General features: G+C 43.5%; 1 protein-coding gene across 1 annotated transcript; it reads right to left on the bottom strand.

Moving 5' to 3' along the window:
* Positions 1-439: 439 nt before the first annotated feature.
* USP27X (ubiquitin specific peptidase 27 X-linked) lies at positions 440-2,053 on the bottom strand (the record flags this gene model as incomplete). The annotated part of the gene is made up of 1 exon (XM_080718469.1): positions 440-2,053. Exon 1 carries the CDS (start codon positions 1,754-1,756, stop codon positions 440-442), a length of 1,317 nt encoding a protein of 438 aa, XP_080574595.1. The 5' UTR covers positions 1,757-2,053.
* Between the last annotated feature and the right edge of the window lie 15,279 nt (positions 2,054-17,332).

Genomic DNA, 17,332 nt, shown 5'->3' with positions numbered 1-17,332 from the left:
TTTGTAAACTTTTCTCCCCCCTCCCAAACGTGTAACTGTTATGTGATTGGTCAGTTGAAGCTGAAACACCCATGGAGAAAGATGTTTTACGGTTACAAGGGCACACACCCCCCCACACCACCCCCCTCCCCCCACACCTTCCCACACAACCTTTTGGAGGAATATAGGATATGTACCAGTGTCACCATGTCCCTGTTCCTGCCTTCCCCGCCCAGAGCATTTCTGCCATTTAATTTTCCTTCGAGTGACTGTTTTAGACTAGAGCCTCTTCTCCCTCCCCGTCTACTTCTCTTCCAATCAGGACCTTTTGGACACTGGATACTGTTCAATTCTTACTCTGTCAGGCCCATGGGCCATGGTCAAGTAGGTCCTTAAATCTCGATGCCAGTTGTAGTATGGGTGTCATTGTCTTCCATTCCAAGTAAATCTGTGTGTCACTTCAGTAGGCTTGCGTGTTCATTTCTTTCACTTTTTCTGACTCAGGTTCCAGGACCTGTTTGTGATAAAACAGTAAGTACCCTTCACTGTCCAGTACGTCCTTAATACTGGCCTTGGTGATAACGGCGTCATCACACTTGAACCACTGGTCCTTGTGGTGCCGGATGAAGCTGGTGTAGTGGCCGCTCTCCAAGGTTCCTTGGTGATTGACCACAGCAAACAGGGAATACTTATTCTCGTTGTTTCCACTATTGGTTGGCAGCTGCAGCTGTCCATTCATTCTGCTCTCTTTACTAGAGGCCATGAACGGCGTCATATCGAGCTCCAGAGGGAAGGAGATGTACGTAGTGATCTTGCGCCTCTGTTTGGCTGAGTGTTCAAACCGTTTGAAATGAAAACAGGCAACGACTGGCAATTTATTCATCGTAAGCTGTTTGGTGGATTCCTGGTAGCTCTGGCAACTACCACATTTGATTTTGGCACTGCTTCCCAAGTGCTCTGGTCTCGTAAACCTTCGCAAGCAGTCCGTGAGGGTAGTGATGCCTGGGACATGGCTTTCCCCATTCACACCACTCTCCCTCCCCGGGCTCATGGGCCAGAAGGAGGTGCAAGAGCCAGGCAAGTCCAAACTAATGTCCCAGCACGGGTCTATGGTGGTGGAGACACCGTGGCATGCCTGACAGGTGACATCGGACTGCAAGCCACCCGTGAAGATTTGGTCTATGATGCAGTTACAGTGGTTGGGATTATTGGCCGCCTTTCCCACTTCATCACCTTTGCAGTGCCGGTGCAGGACATCTAATGCTGCGATGAGGAACTCGTGGGCATCCTGCTGCCTGTACCCTGCTAAGTGACGTGCGTGAATCCACACCAAGTGCAGCAACTTGTAGGGAACATGAGGAGATGGATTCCCAGAATACAACTCCCGAAAGAGTGAAGACATCTCGCAGACCAGACACAACTCAGGACTGGGCATCTCACATCGGTGCCTGTCTGAGAGGAAGAAATCTCTCAGGATCGGGGTGTGGGTCAGGGCCTGGACGATGCAGTTCATAAAGCACGTGTTGCCCAGATTGATCAGTCCTCTTAAGCCGATGGTAAAGCTGGAGGCGATCCTCCTCCTCCGTGGGTTGTGCCCCAGCAGTTCCAGTTCTGGTCTGGTGGTCTCCCAGGTTGGGTACTTCTCACCGGGGCCTGGCACCGAACACTGCTGGTGGGAAACCTCTGTCGAGGTGGAGGCTTGTAATTTCAAGGCTTCTCCTTGCTCTTCTTTGGCGATTTGCTCAATGTCTTTGTCATACACATAGTCCTTACACATAAAGCAGTAGATCCCGCCGTAGTAAAGGTCTACAGCTAAGTTGTGTTGTTTCGTCTCGGCGTGCTCGTGGATGTGCTTCTCCGTGAAGCAGCCAAAGAAAACACAGGAAAGGCAAGAGTGGAGTCTGTTCAAATGGGTGCCGCACACATGGCAGATGCACGACTTTGCCTTGCTTTTTCTGGTCTCTGGGGTTCCACACCACACGAAGCACTGGTAAATGACCCGCAGTTCCTGCCTCCAGTTTTCTCCCACCTTAAAGCTGTTCACGTGGGAACAACCTGGTGGCCCCACTGCAAAATCCACATCCAGGCATCCGCCCCCAGGGCCGCGCCGGGGCCGGGGCCGGGGTGGGGGCCGTGGCCTAGGTTGCGGCGGGGTACGGAGCCGGGTCTGGGGCCGGGGCCGGGGTCGGCGGCGCGGGGCGCGACTGCGCCGCGGGGAGGGATCAGGGGGCCGCGGTGGGTCGCAGGCAAGGGTGGGGGGAGGAACCTGGTCGCCGCCGCCGCTCCGCGCTGGATTCTCATCCTCTGGCTCCTGCTTCGGCTCCCCCTCTGGCTCCTGCTCCGCCTCCCGTACCGGCTCGGGTTCGGGCTCCAGCTTGAGCTCAGCCCGGCGGCCCGGCCCCTCCGCCGTCTCCACCTTCCCGGCGGCGTCCACCTTCTCCGCCGTTTCCACCTTCTCGGTGGCGTCCACCTTCCCCGCCGCCTCCACCTTCGCCGCCGTGTCCACCTTCCCCTCCACCTTCGCCTCCGCCTCCACCTTCCTCTCCGCCTTCTCCGCCGTCTCCGCCGTCTCCGCCTCCTCTATCTCCTCCGCCTCCACTGGCGCCGGCTCCTCCCCCTGCTCGCAGGGCTCCGGCGGCCACTGGGCGTGGCGGCGCGGGGGCCACGCAGACCTGGGGTGTCCCCCGCCCGGCCTGAGGGAGCGAGGCGGCTGTGGCGGCTGGACCCCAAAGGGACTTTTCACTGAAGGAGGCGGCGGCGGAAGCAGGCGACGCCCCCGGGAATCCTCCCGCCGAAGCCCCCTAGCGGAGGCCGCTTCTGCAGCCAGGCCCCGTTTCCTTTAATTCAATATTTCCCAAACTTGCTGGTTCACGGGAATCACGTGGAGGGCATGTTAAAATTACAGATTCCCCGGCTCGGCTCGCGGGCCTACGGAGCTGGCTTCTGGAAGGGAGGCACTCCAAAACCTGTAACCCTAACTAGGGCCCGAGAGGCTGCTTATGATCAGGCAAGTTTGGGAAACACAGCTCTAATTCATTGAGGCTGGCGGGAAGGGGGGCGGGGACCGCGCAGTCTCTTTAAGGCGCTTCCAGTTCTGGGCTCCAATCGCGGTTCTGACCCCCTTCGTCGTCTCCTCCCCTCCCCTGGTCCTCCCCTCAGTCCCCTGCAGGCTTCCCTAGGGCTGGGGGGGCGGGGGGGGGACGAACGGTTGCCAAGTCCTGAAACGTTTCTGAGGCTATGTGATGTCCCCTTATTAGGGGGTCTAGGGGAGCACGGGCAGGAGTCGTGACAGCCATTCCGGGACCGAGCCTGCCCCAGGCTCCCCTCTCACCCAGATCCTGCCCTTCCCACAAAGGATGAAGCTCCAGGTCCGTTCGTTCGGAGCCAGGCCTGGACCCCAGATCCAGAGGGCAGTGCGTCCAAGGCCACACAGCCTGAAGTGTTCAGTCCTCTTGTTCATCTTATCAGTGTTTGGCAGAGTCCGGGCCAGCTCCTTGTCTCTCCCTCAGGATCCCAAGGCCGAGGGTGGGATGAGGGTTTGGCAGCCAGCCTTCCGATGCCCAGCAGACACTGAGAATTCCAGGGGCAGAACTCGCTCTTCCCTCCAAGGCTACTAGGGAGGAGGCACCACAAGGCCACCCTGACAGTGGAGAGAATGGCCTGAGCTATAGGACAAGGTCCCAAGGACCTTGAGCCCTAGCAAAGTCTTTAGGAGGGCTCAGGTGGAAGTGGAGCTGCCTGCGGGGTCTGTGGAGCTGCCCACGAGGGTAGGGCATCAGACATAGGTGAGGGGCCTCTGGAGACCCCTGTGCCTGGGGGGGCAGAAAGCAGTACTCTGGGGCCCTAAGAAATGAGCCTAGAAGAAACAGCTTAGGTGCCGGACATGGCTAAGAGTGTGGGGACGCAGCTGCAGCTGCTGGTCCCATGGAATACAGTCCAGGTCCTCGTTCCAGAGTCCTGGTGCACTGTGGTGTGGAACCCCACTTGCAGGCTTGTGGGGTGCGGTGTTGCCTGGTTATAACCCAGCAAAGTTGTCCATCGTCAGCACCGCATATGTCACCCTCCATCTGGTCCTTCCTACAGGGAGGGAACATGGACAGGAGCCCTGAGATTAACAGCAGGATGTGGTCATCGGGAATCAGGAGCCATTAGGAGGCCTGGTTGCCAGCCAGCTCACAGTAGCCCTGGTGTGGACACTTCCCAAGTCATCTCTGCCTTCGGTTCCTTGAAGTATTCCCAACATCCTTCCAATAAGTCATACTCTGTGGCTGATGACTAGCATATGCACTGAAGGAGTGAATACTACTGCTGAAAGTGACTGACATCATAGAGCATGAGAGGCAAGGGGGATGCTCTCTTCCCATCTTTACAGACTAACAGACAGTAAAAAGATCTAAAGACCTCTGTGTGCCTGAGGCCATCTACCATTGAAGACTAGCAATGGGAACCTGGTTGCCTTACTGATCAACTTCCCCTGGAAGCCCACAGGTCCACCTGGATTATGTTCAGGGCATCATGTCCTGGAAGTGGAGTGTCACCCTTCACTCAACAGATGTTTATTCAACACCCATCCACAGCCAGGTGTTGTACTAGGTATTTGAGACGTGGCATTGAACCCAAGACATTTACCCCAGGGCCAGACTCAGGGCTGGATTCTTCACAAGGCACATTAAGTGTCTAGTTCCCTAGCATAGAAGAAGCACCAAAAACAAAATGTAAATTAAAAAATATGCATCAGAAACAATTCTGACTTTTTTGTAAGGAGTCCCCATTGGGGGGGGGGGTCACAACTTAGTTGTACTTCCTTTCATTCATTTCTTCGTGGTGTGTTGCTTTTGATTTGAATCACACGTAGAGGGTGTCACCATAATCTTGAGATGCTTAGTGCTTGTTTGAATCTGAATTCAGTCCTGGGCAAATGTCACCATGTCTGCTTCACAAAGATCTGACAGAAGAGACAGCTACTCCTTGCAGTCAGTCGGTGCACTGGGTGTTAGACACAGTTCTGACCACAAGGTGGCAAAATAGTAAATGACAATTCCTTGGGGTTTTTTTTTTTTTTGTATGTTTATATAAAACTATTGGTTTATAACAAAATGCTCTCTAAAAATATTTTGAAAAACACAGTGCTCCACGCATTTTTAGATTGACATCTGAATTTTCACCATAAATGTCAATTGGCTGCAAAAATGTAATTTCTGACAAGTGTTAACCTCCCAAAATAAATCTGTTACGTCACTGTTTCACTTGAGTATGGTGAAACCTAAATGCCTAGTGATTTGAGTCACCATCATCTGTTTTAAAAATTCATAACCAAGCCCTAGGATAGCTATCGGTTTTACATTTTCTCTTTTCTTCCTGAGTTCTTAATTCCACTCTATTCTTCATCAGAATTTTTTCCTAATAACACTTTTTACTTCAAGTAATTTTATGGATTATCTTATCACATTACTATGCAGCAAAAATGTATATATATTTTTCTCTTTAAATGCTTTTTTAGTGTCCATGTGATCATAAGGCTCTATGTGCTGTTTAAAATCTGTTCTTGCTTGGGTTGCCATGACAATTAGTATTAGAACATGATGGACCAGAGCATTGCAAATATATTACAAATCTTGATAGGCAATTATTAAACAAGTATAAGTTTATTGGAGATGTATGGTCTAATGAATCTTTTTTGAAAAAAAAATAGTGAGTGTATCCATGGATAAATATTTATCTCTAGAATGTGACAGAACCCAGCATTTGTTAGTTACATGTTAGCATACAGAAACCCCCTTCATATAAACAGGTAAATGAGAATGGACATTTTGTTTTAGCAATAATGCTCAAGTCTTTGAGTTCTGAGGGGGATACAGAGGGGAAAATTACACAATGATTTATCTTCAAAATCATTTCTCATGATTTATCAACTGATGTCCCCACTGGGTTTACCTTCAATTTTGTTGGAAGCAAAAATTGGAAACCATCTGAGGTGCAAAAGATTTGATCCCCATGCAATTTATCAGAGCAATATGTTTGTTCACCATCGACCGCAGTGTTTGGAATTGTCTCTCTGGTGCCCTGAGGATTTTACTCTGCAGGGCAGAGCCTCCAGGTAAGATTGAGGATGGGTAAAAGATATGCTTTTCTTTTGTAAGTGCAAAAGGAGCCTGTGAAGTGGGAGATGGAAAAAGAGAACCAGCTTGACTCCTCCACCACAAGCGTGTTCTTTGGCAGGCCAATTTTAAAAGACTCTATATGAAACTGGAGGATGCGGAAAGTCATTCCCTTCAAACTCCTGTATCCTAGGGTAATACATACTCTGCTTTGAAAGTTGGTGGTTTGTACTTGTTAGAAAAGTAATGTATACAATATTTGCAATATTTGTGAATTTTCTAGTAAAAAGTATAGAATAGGGTATGACATAAAAAGTGAACGCCCTTTCTCTCCTACAATCTTGGAGTCATTTTCTATATAAATACAAGCATGTTTTATAAATATATTCCTTTATGAAATGCAGAAGTTCTCTCCAAGTTAATCAAACACATCCAATAAAATGCCAATAAAAATTCCAAATGGATTTTTTGTGGGAGACTTAAAAAAGTGATCCATAATTTAATGTAGAAGACTAAAGCATTTCCCTCCTTCCTCTTTCTTCCAACTAAAAATGAGGATTTAATTGCCAGAGCTAAGTAGCCATCTTACAAGAAATCTCAATGGAAAGACAAAAAAAACTAAGGCCTTAAAAAGTGGCTAATATTATTATCTAGTCCAGGCAAAGTGGCTCATGCCTTTAATCCCAATCCAGTATTGGGAGGTTGAGGAAGAGGATTGCAGGTTCCAGGCCAGCCTTGGAAACTTAGGAAAACCCTGTATCAAATTAAAATAAAAGGGCTGGGAATGTATCTTAGTAGTCTATCATTACATAAGGAAATAAATATTTAATCTCATCAACTCTAAGAGGTATAGCTCTTCACGTTTCAACATGGCTGAAATTTTTGAATGACTACTGTGATTATGTTTGTCAGCATTTTTTTTCTTTCTTGGTAGTACATCAAATAACAGTCTGTCTCACAGTCGATAGTATCCTAAAAGCATTATAATGCTTAAAATGTCTTTTAAATCTTTGTTATGTTGATCCCAGATGTGTATAGCTGAATACAATACCTACGTGAGAGCAGGCTTTCTTTCCTTTTTTTCCCCCAGCATACATAAGTTTATTTGGTGCTCATTCTATGGTTGTAAACACAGTCAGTGATCATAATATACTTGTAGATGAGTATCAAATTAGTGGGTTGACCACATCCTTTCCGGAATCGTTAATATTTACCTCCCAATATCACTTCTTAGTAGAATCACAAGTCCTTATTTATCCTGTCCTTTCAGGAGCTACTGAATCTGGCCTTGGTCTCTGAGACCTCGCTTTCTATCAACTCCGCCTTACCTCAAACAGACTGCACTTAGTGTTTATCCTTGAGTATAATAAGCTGGCTCCTGTTTTCAGGCCTATGCCCTTATTGTTTCTTCTCCTTGGAAAACTCCTCCATTAGAAATTCTCATGGCTTTCTGCAGTGGTGCACATACCTGTAATCCTAGTACCTGGCAAGGTTGAGGACAGCCTCATCAACTTAGTGAGACCCTGTTTCTAAATAAAATATCAGCTGGGTGTAGTGGCACATGCCTGTAATCCTAGTACCTGAGCTGAGACAGGAGGATTGCAGATTTGAGGCTAGCAACTGCAGTTTAGCAAGATCCTCAACAACTTAGCAAGACCCTGTTTCAAAATAAAATAAAAAAGGGCTAAGATGTAGCTTGGAGGTAGAATGCCTCTGAGTTTAATCCCCAGTACCCCCTCATACACATATGCACAAATTCTTATGACTTTCTCTCCAATTTCCTTCAGATCTCTGCTTAACCATCAGCTCATCTCAGAATCCTTTCTTTACTGCTACGTAAAATAACACTCCATCTCTATTTTATATTTCTCCATAGGGAACATAATGTGTTAAATAATTATTTATATTACATAATTACTACATGGGCATATTAAATATCACACACATAAATTAGTGTAAACTGCAAGAAAGGAAGAATTTCAGTATTCCCAATGCCTCTTTGGAACTTCTTATATATTTAATTATTTTTTTTTTAATTTTATTTTATTGGTGCACTGTATTCATACATCATAGTGGGATACAAACTTTTGTAGACATACATGCACACATCGCCCAGTCAGCCCCCACCCGATCCCCACCCCATTCTCTCCCCATCCCTCCCTCCCATGCTTGGCTTAGTGGTTGACATCTAGTATTATAGCAATTTATCCAAAATTAAAAATGATAATCTCACATAACAGTTTCATTTGTCTGATACCAAGCTTTTGATGACTTAAAGATGACATTTCAATATTTCTTTTTGCTTTCTTTCTTACCAGAGAATATTTTTTTCTTTTTTTTAGGTGAAACTATCATATATTTACTTTTCAGAAAAAAATCTATCCTGATATGGAATATGGACTCTAGATACCCAAAACAATCTCGAAGCAAAAACAAAGCTAGAAGATGTATATTTTCTGATTTCAAACCATATAAAGCTACAATAATTGAAACAGTGTAGTACTGTTCTAAAGGCAGATATATAGACCATTGGAGTTAAATACAAGCCTAGAGCTAACTTCTTCCCTATATTGTCAAGTTATTTTTGACAAGGTTTCCACGAAGATTTGGTGGTGGAAATAATAATCTTTTAACTAAATATTGTTGAAAAATAATTATTACATGGAAAAGAATAAAATTGGACCCTTACCTAATCCCACATACAAGTATTAACTCAAACTAGATAAAAGACCTAAATATAAATCTTAAGACTATAAACTTTTAGGAGAAAATCTGGGTCATAAAACCTCACAACATTGAAATTGGCAGTGATTTCTTGGATATGATTTCAATGGCACAGGCAACAGAAGAATATACAAACTCCCTAAAAAATAAAAGAAAATATTGTATATCCAAAGACAATGTAAACAGAGTTAAAAGTTACTAATAGAATTGGATAAAATATTTCCAAATGCTATATCTGAAGGTATATTAATATTCCAACTAGAAATCCTAAAAATTAACAACACTAAAGGCAAACAATACAATTTAGAGATAGGTAAAAGACTAACATAAATAATGAATCTCCACAGATAACCAATCTTAGTTGTCTGTTGGATGGAAACTCTTGTTTCTCTGGTTCTGGTGAGTGTTACCTATTTCTTCTTTGTAGTTAATCTCTTTGAGTATTTTCTCTAGCGCTGGTTTTGAAGACATAAATTCCTTCAGTTTCTGTTTGTCATGGAAGCTTCTTATTTCTCCATCTAATTTGATAGAAAGTTTTGCTGGGTAGGAAATTTTTGGCTGGAAGTTGTTTTCTTTCAGAGTTTGGAATATGTTACTCCAAGCCCTTCTGGCTCTCATGACTTGGTTTGGGAAGTCTGGAGTGATTCTAATTGGTTTGCCTCTGAATGTCAGTTGGCCCTTTGTTTTTGTTGCCTTTAAGATTCTCTGCTTGGCTTCCACATTGGTCATTTTGACAATTATGTGGCGTGGGGATCCTCTTCTCCGATCCTGTCTAAAGGGAGTTCTATAAGTTTCCTGGATCTGTGTATCAACCTCTTGCTCTATATTTGGAAAATTTTCTGCTATTACTTCCTTGAAGAGATTGTTGATCCCTTTGGTATCACTTTCTTTTCCCTCCTCTATTCCAATTATTCTTAGGTTAGCTCTCTTAAGATGGGCCCATATTTCTTCAATGTCAGATTCCTGCTGTTGGATATCTTTTTCTAGATTAGAAACTATGCATTCATTTTTGGATTGCTCATCTTCTAAGAGCGAGATTCTGTTCTCCATGTGGTCTAATCGGTTGTTTGTGCTTTGAATTGAGGCCTTTACTTCATTAATTGCATCCTTTATCTCTTTTTGGCTCTCTCTGAGTTCTTTTCGAAGCACCTCTATTATTTCTACAGTTATTTTCCTGATTTGATCTTCTAGAAATCTCTGATTTTCTGTTTTATCAGGTTCTGATGTTGTGGGGTTGTGCACATTCATTACTTCAGTGTTATTCCTCTTTCCCATGATTTCGGAGGTTTGTGCCTTCTCTGGGTTCTTCCTTTGGGTCACTATGGCTTCACTTAAGGTGCTCTGGATCTCGAGTCTGTATTATCTCAGACCCTACTACTCCTTTACTGGGTTGTATCACAGAGTCTCCGACCCAGGGAGTCGATAGAGGCTGCTTTAAACTATGGGGTTGCCAGGTTGCACGCTCTCCTATGGTGTGATATCTCTGCCACCACCACTCCCTCACTGGGTCAAGTCCCATGAGGCACAATACTGGGATTTCTCCTCTGTGGCCCGCAATTTGACTCACTGTTCTTGAGTACGTAGATGTAGCTGTACTGGACTCGGTGAATTCACTGCTGCTGCCGCCGCCGGTGGCAATATGGCGCCTCTGCCACACCCTCGGCCATGAGGCTGGCGTATTTTTTCTTCTCTGGTTTTGATTTCCACTCTGAATCCCTGCAGCGTGTGCTGAGCTCAGCCACTGGGAGCTTTAAATGCTGTCTGCGCCGAAAGATCCCGCCTGGCTGTTCCGCATCGGCTCACCTCGGCTTGCTGTAGCCGTCCGCTGAGTTCGCCGCTGCCGCCGGCAGTATGGCGCTGCTGCCGCGTCCTCGGGCGCGTGTATCTCCTCTGTGGCCCTGAGCTCTGTTCTCAGTCCGCTTTCTCTCTGGAGCCTGGTGGTTTTTTTGTTTTTCTGGTGATGGTGTTTTCTGGCTATGAAAGGCGCTCTTTTTGTGGTAATGGAGATTGGTTGTTAGCGGGACTCTTAAGCCCCGCTTTTCTCAGTCGCCATCTTCCCGGAAGTCTTCTTAATTATTTTTTAAATGAACAAAGGAAGAATTTTTATAATGGATGAAGGCCATCGTATTTTCATATATTTGGGGAGATTTTGCATTATCATTTTTGTGAATCATCTATTCATATTCTTTGCTGAGTTTTCTTGTGGTTTCTTATTATTCATCATAATAAGCAATATCATTTTTTGTGATACTAGGGATTGAACCCAGGTGCATTCTACCTCCAAGCCATACCCCCAGCTCTATTTTATTTTTATTTTGAAACAAGGTCTAACTAGATTGATGAGTCTCACTAATTGATCAGGCTGGGCACTACCACAGCTGGGTAATATAAGCAACATTTTGATGGCTCTTTAAGTGTACCAAGAACTGTTCTATTTAACTTGATTCACCCTTGTTTATAATTTTAAGAGATGTTATTATCATACCCATTTTACAAGTGAGGAATTAAGGTACAGAGAGATTGAATGACACCCACGGTCATACAGCAAGTAAGTAATACATGTAATATTCAAATTCACCAGTTAAAATCTAGAGTTTGGATTGTAACTACTAAGCAATTAGCCCTTTATCTGCCAGATTCTAATATATAATTTTCTCAGTTATAATTGACTGTTGGATTTTTTTTGGTCTTAATTTTGGTACTGAAGGTTGAGCCCAGGGGCATTCTACCTCTGAGAAACACCCCTAACTCTATTTTGTTTTGTTTCATTTGGAAACAGAATCTTGTTAAGATGTTGCAGCTAGCCTCAAACCTGCAATCCTCCTATCTCATCCTCCCAAATACTGGGATTGCATGTGTGCAACAACATGCCTGGCTTGTATTTTATTTTTACCGTATGCTGGTTAAGATTATTACCTAGGCTGGATGTGGTGACTTTAGCCTGTAATCCCAGTATTTACTTATGAGACTGAAGCAAAGAATTACAGGTTTGAGGCCAGCCTGAGAATCCTAGGGGGAACCTGTCTCAGAATAAAATAAAAATGTCTGGGAAATGTAGCTCAGCGGTAGAGTGCCCCTGCCTTCAAGCTTCAATCCTTAGTACCACTTGTCCCCCCCCCCTCTCACACACACACACACACACACACACACACACACACACACACACACGGACTACATTCCTACATTTAGGGCTAAGCTTTTTGAAAAAAGATTATTATCTAAACAAGTTTCTCAACTTTTCTTGATTGATTCTGGATTTTAGTATCTCAATTTAGAAAAGGCTCTTTTTTTCTCCCAGATCATAAAAGTACATAGCAAGTATAAAGAGCCTAAGCAAAAAAAGAGCTTGACAGTTTCAAGAAATAAAAATAAAACCAGACTGGCTTGGACTTTGTGACAGAGAGTGCTACAAGATGAGGATGGAGACAGAGGTGCAGGCAGGGGATCACCTGGAGCTTTGTAGACCATCATGTAGAATTTTAGTGCTAGCTTATTTGCATTGAGAATCCTTTGGGAGTTTTATGCAATGAAATGACACAATATGATTTATGGTTTATATGCAGTAATTATAATGTGCTAATAATGATAGTAACTAACTGATTGCTTATAATATGCAACACATTGTTCTTTAGGTAATTTACTGAGTTATTTAAACCTCATATTGCACTGATGAGGTAGGTACTAATGTACTTATTACTGTTCACATGAGGAAATGTGTTTGTAAACATTAATAGGGCTAAAAATATAGCTCCATGGTAGAAACTTGCCTGGCACACACAAAACCCTGGGTTTGGTCCTTAACACTGCATATTTTTTAAAAAATTAAGCTGGCATGGCAGTGCACGCTTGTAATCCCCATTTAGCATGTTGGCTTAAGAGACCCTGTTTCCAAATTTAAAAAAATATGAAATAGGTCTGGGAGTGTAGCCCAGAGGTAAAAGGGCTTCCAGGAACCCCAGTACCACAAAAAAATTAAGTGCCAGCCAGGTGTGGTGACTCACACCTATAATCTCAGTACTTGAAAGGCTGGGACAGGAGGATTGCAGGTTTGAGGTCAGCTTCAGAAAATTAGTGAGGCCTGCGGTGATTTCGTTCGAAGCACCCCCTCATGTTACGGTAACATGAGGCTGTAACTGTCTTCTGTATTTCTATCTTTATAATAAACTTCTTTAAATCTTCAAAAAAAAAAGAAAATTAGTGAGGCCCTTGGCAACTTGGCAAGACCCTGTTTCAAAATAAAATAGGGCTGGGGGTATAGCTCAGAGGAAGAATGCTTCTGGGTTCTAGAAGAAAGATTAAGTGCCTTGAGATTAAATACCTTGAATTTGCTTATACTTACCCTCTGCTTCTATATTTCTTCCCATTTAGAATATACCTAATTTAAAGAATGAAGTGTCTCATACCTACTATTTCTGGGCCCTTGATGTCTCACTATGGCTTTTCAAGTCTTCTCTGTACTAACGAAAGACATAATAGCAAGTTCATTCTACACCAGGGCCCTGAAGCATGGAACCTAGGCTCCTCCCATTCCATTTGGAACATGCCAAAATGCCCTGAACCAGGAATATCCAGCCTTCTGGTTCATTCATGATGACCTAGATAGAGTTCATTCAGCAGCCCCTGCTTACCATCACAGCCAGACTAGGTCTTGCACCTTGCACTCCCAAAGCCATAACAACAATCAGAGAACTGAGGAGTGGAGTTATCAGGATCTTTCACATGTTTCCAAAAGATGTGAACCATACAGAGGGAATCAGTGGGCCAGGAATTGGGGAAGGGCTAGAAAATGGAAGAGATGAAGTCTTCCCTAAAGCATAGTGTAGCTCCAGGTAGCCTGGCACTCTAGTGATTCCAATAGCCCAAGCACTTCTCTGGCTGAAAGAAAGGGAAGGCTGGAAGATTGAGAACAAATCATGGTTGTAGGGATGGCAGTAAAAATGAAGATTGCACTATCTCATATTCCAGCCAGACATCTCCCCAGTTTTCACATGCTGCCTCCAGCTGGGTTGTTTTTAGTTTACAGTAGTCTTCAGTACAACCTTCTAACTGTAGCCTTTCATGTTCATGTCCCATTAGACTTTTACTTTGTGTGTGTGTGTGGGGGTGGGGGTTACTGGGGATTGAACCCAGGGACATTCTACCCCTGAGCTACACTCTCAGCCCTATTTATTTATTTATTTATTTATTTTGAAACAGGGTCTTACTAGGTTGCTGAGAGTCTCACTAAGTTCCTGAGACTGCTCTCAAACTTGTGATCCTCTTCCCTTATCCTCCCTAGTACTGGGATTACAGGCATGTACCACCATGCCCTGAAGACTTACACGTTTGACTCTACCTATCTACATCACATGGTCTTCAATCAGCCTCCTGCATGCTGGCCCAACATCTGGCCAAACACTTATCTTAGCTTTGCCTTTTAGGAGAACACTGGAATCCCAAGATCTGTGTCTAGTGTCAGAGGTTGGCCCTAAGGGATATAGCTTGACTCTGAACGTGAGCTTATGGACCAGCACAATAAAGAGCACATTCTGCAGTTTCACTTACAGAAGTATGGAATGTGACTTCTTGTGTTTGTTCTAAATGTCTCTTTTCAAGCCTGAAGGGCAGGTAAGGATACAGCTTGTTACCTTGCATCCAAATTAGTGGATTAAAAATTCTTATCACATTTTTTATTCTTTTTCAAAATCTTAATCCTTTTAAAACCACAAAAAGCAGTACACAGAAATTTATATAGCCTCACTAGAGGGAAATTTAGTAATTTCTGACAAAATTGCATGTGTATTCACTCTGATTCAGTAATCCCACTTCTAGGAATAGAACCCAAAGATACACTAGCTAACATACAAAATGACAAATGCACAAAGCTATTCTTTTATAGCACTTTGCTTAATAACAAATCTGGAAAAAAAATATCCACCACTAAGGGACTAGTTGAATGAATTATGGTAGAGCTGTAAAATGGATTATTGTGGAATGAGATAGAGTCTTACATAATTATTAGGATTAAAACTCAGTAGAAATTGTCACATGTCCTCTTTCAAGTTAAGCTGGGGTACACACCTATAATAAGCCTAGTACTTAGGAGGCTAACACAAGAGGATGGCAGGCTCAAAGCCATCCTCATGAATTTGGAGAGCCTCTGTTTCAAAAGAAATATAAAATCGATCTGGCAGTAGATTGGTTTCAATCCCCAGCAACAACAACAACAACAACAACAAACACACACACACACACACACACACACACAGAAAAAGAAGGGAAATCTACAGATTTTTAAAGAGGCTTATCAATCACATACAATACTACATTTAGTTTGGATATTATTTTGAAAAACTTCAACTTTGAATGCACTTCCTGAGACTGTCATGGAAATACACATATGAATTAGTATTTAATCACATTAAGAAATTAGTTAAGTAAGTTGTGATAATGGCATTGTGTTTATGTAAAAAATGATTATTTTCTGTAAAAGGCGCACATAGACACTGAATAAAATGAAATAATATCATTTGAATTAAAAAGTTTTGAATTTAAAAGATTTCAATGATAGCCGGGCATGGTGGTGCACACTTGTAGTCCTCGAGTTTGGGAAGCTGAGACAGGTGGATCATGCAGCTTCGAAGCCAGCCTCAGCTACTGAGTGAGGCTCTCAGCAACTTAGTGAGACCCTGTTTCCAAATAAAGTATAAAACAGGTCTGGGAGTATAGCCTGGAGGTAGAAAGCCTCTGGGTTCCATCCCCAGTACCACCAAAAAAAAAAAAAAAAAAAAAAAAGAATAAAAAATTGGGTTGGGAGTGTAGCTTGGAGGTTGAATGCCACTGGGTTATCCCCAGTACCTCAAAAAAAAAAAAAAAGATTCCAATGAATCTCTGTTGTGATAAGGTGAATAAATGCAGCAAGATTGTCAAAATGTTGAAAATTGTTATAATTGAGTAAAATGGGCTTATTAATCTCACTACTTTTGTATATGTTTAAGTTTTTCCATAAGAAAATGATTTTAAAGACAAAACAATTAAGCTAGGCATGGTGACACAAACCTGTAATCCCAGTACTTGGGAGATTGAGATGAGAGGATCTCAGGTTCAAGGCCAACCTCAGCAATTTAATGACACTCAGCAACCTAGCTGAGACTGTCAGAAATTACTAAATTTCCCTCTAGTGAGGCTATATAAATTTCTGTGTACTGCTTTTTGTGGTTTTAAAAGGATTAAGATTTTGAAAAAGAATAAAAAATGTGATAAGAATTTTTAATCCACTAATTTGGATGCAAGGTAACAAGCTGTATCCTTACCTGCCCTTCAGGCTTGAAAAGAGACATTTAGAACAAACACAAGAAGTCACATTCCATACTTCTGTAAGTGAAACTGCAGAATGTGCTCTTTATTGTGCTTGTCCATAAGCTCACGTTCAGAGTCAAGCTATATCCCTTAGGGCCAACCTCTGACACTAGACACAGATCTTGGGATTCCAGTGTTCTCCTAAAAGGCAAAGCTAAGATAAGTGTTTGGCCAGATGTTGGGCCAGCATGCAGGAGGCTGATTGAAGACCATGTGATGTAGATAGGTAGAGTCGAAACAAAAAATTAAGAAAAGGCTGGCGGTGTAGCTAGGAGGTAGAATGCCCCTGGGTCCAATACCTAGTAACACACACACACACACACACACACACACACACACACCAATAGTACTACCACTTCTGGAAAACTGTAGTAGGTGTACTTTCCCTATTCCTCCTGCTAATTATAGTTATACACCTTGGATGTTGTGTATAACACAAATATAAGAAGACTCTGAAAAGTAGATAGAATAATGCAGACTGGACATGGACCTCATAACCCAAGGAATGACACAGCAGTGAATTTCCTGAGGGAATTTCCCTCTTGATTATACTGGACTGAGTTGTAGAGAAGCTGGTAACCTGGAAACATCAGTGAGTATATACCAAAAATACCTCAAGAGAAGCCTGAAGATGGATGTGGTGGTGCATGCCTGTAATCCCAGCACTTGGGAGGCTGAGACAGGAGGATCACATTTTCGAGGCCAGCTTCCACAACTTAGCAAGATCCTGTTTCAAAATAAGATTTCAAATGAGGATGTGGGTATAGGGTATAGCTCAGTGGTAGAATACCCCTGAGTTCAATTCCCAATACCAAAAAAAGAAAGGAGAGAGAGAGAAAGAGAGAGGGAGAGAGAGGAAGGAGGAGGAGGAGGAGGAGGAGGAGGAGGAGGAGGAGGAGAAAAAGAAGAAGAAGGGAGGGGGAGAGGAGAGAGGGGAGAGGGGAGAAGGGAGAGGGGAGAGAGGAAAGGCTTGTTTTCTCTGGGCAAAGGACCAGGAAAGAGGCAACCTTTCAAAACAAGTAAGTTGTAAATGATAACTACTCTACTCTAACCAATGCCACAGAAACAAAATATAGCACCATCTGTGCCAACAAGGGCCAAGTGGAAAATTTAAGACTTCTGCCTTTTCCAGACCATACCAAAGAGCCCACCATGCCATTATGGTCATGTCACAGAACAGCAAGTTGGGAGCC

The sequence above is a fragment of the Muscardinus avellanarius genome, assembly GCF_963383645.1.
Source record: "Muscardinus avellanarius genome assembly, chromosome: X".
In the NCBI taxonomy this organism is placed as follows: Eukaryota; Metazoa; Chordata; class Mammalia; order Rodentia; family Gliridae; genus Muscardinus; species Muscardinus avellanarius.
Note: the sequence above shows the minus strand (reverse complement) of the source record. Positions and strands in the feature narration are given on the sequence as shown.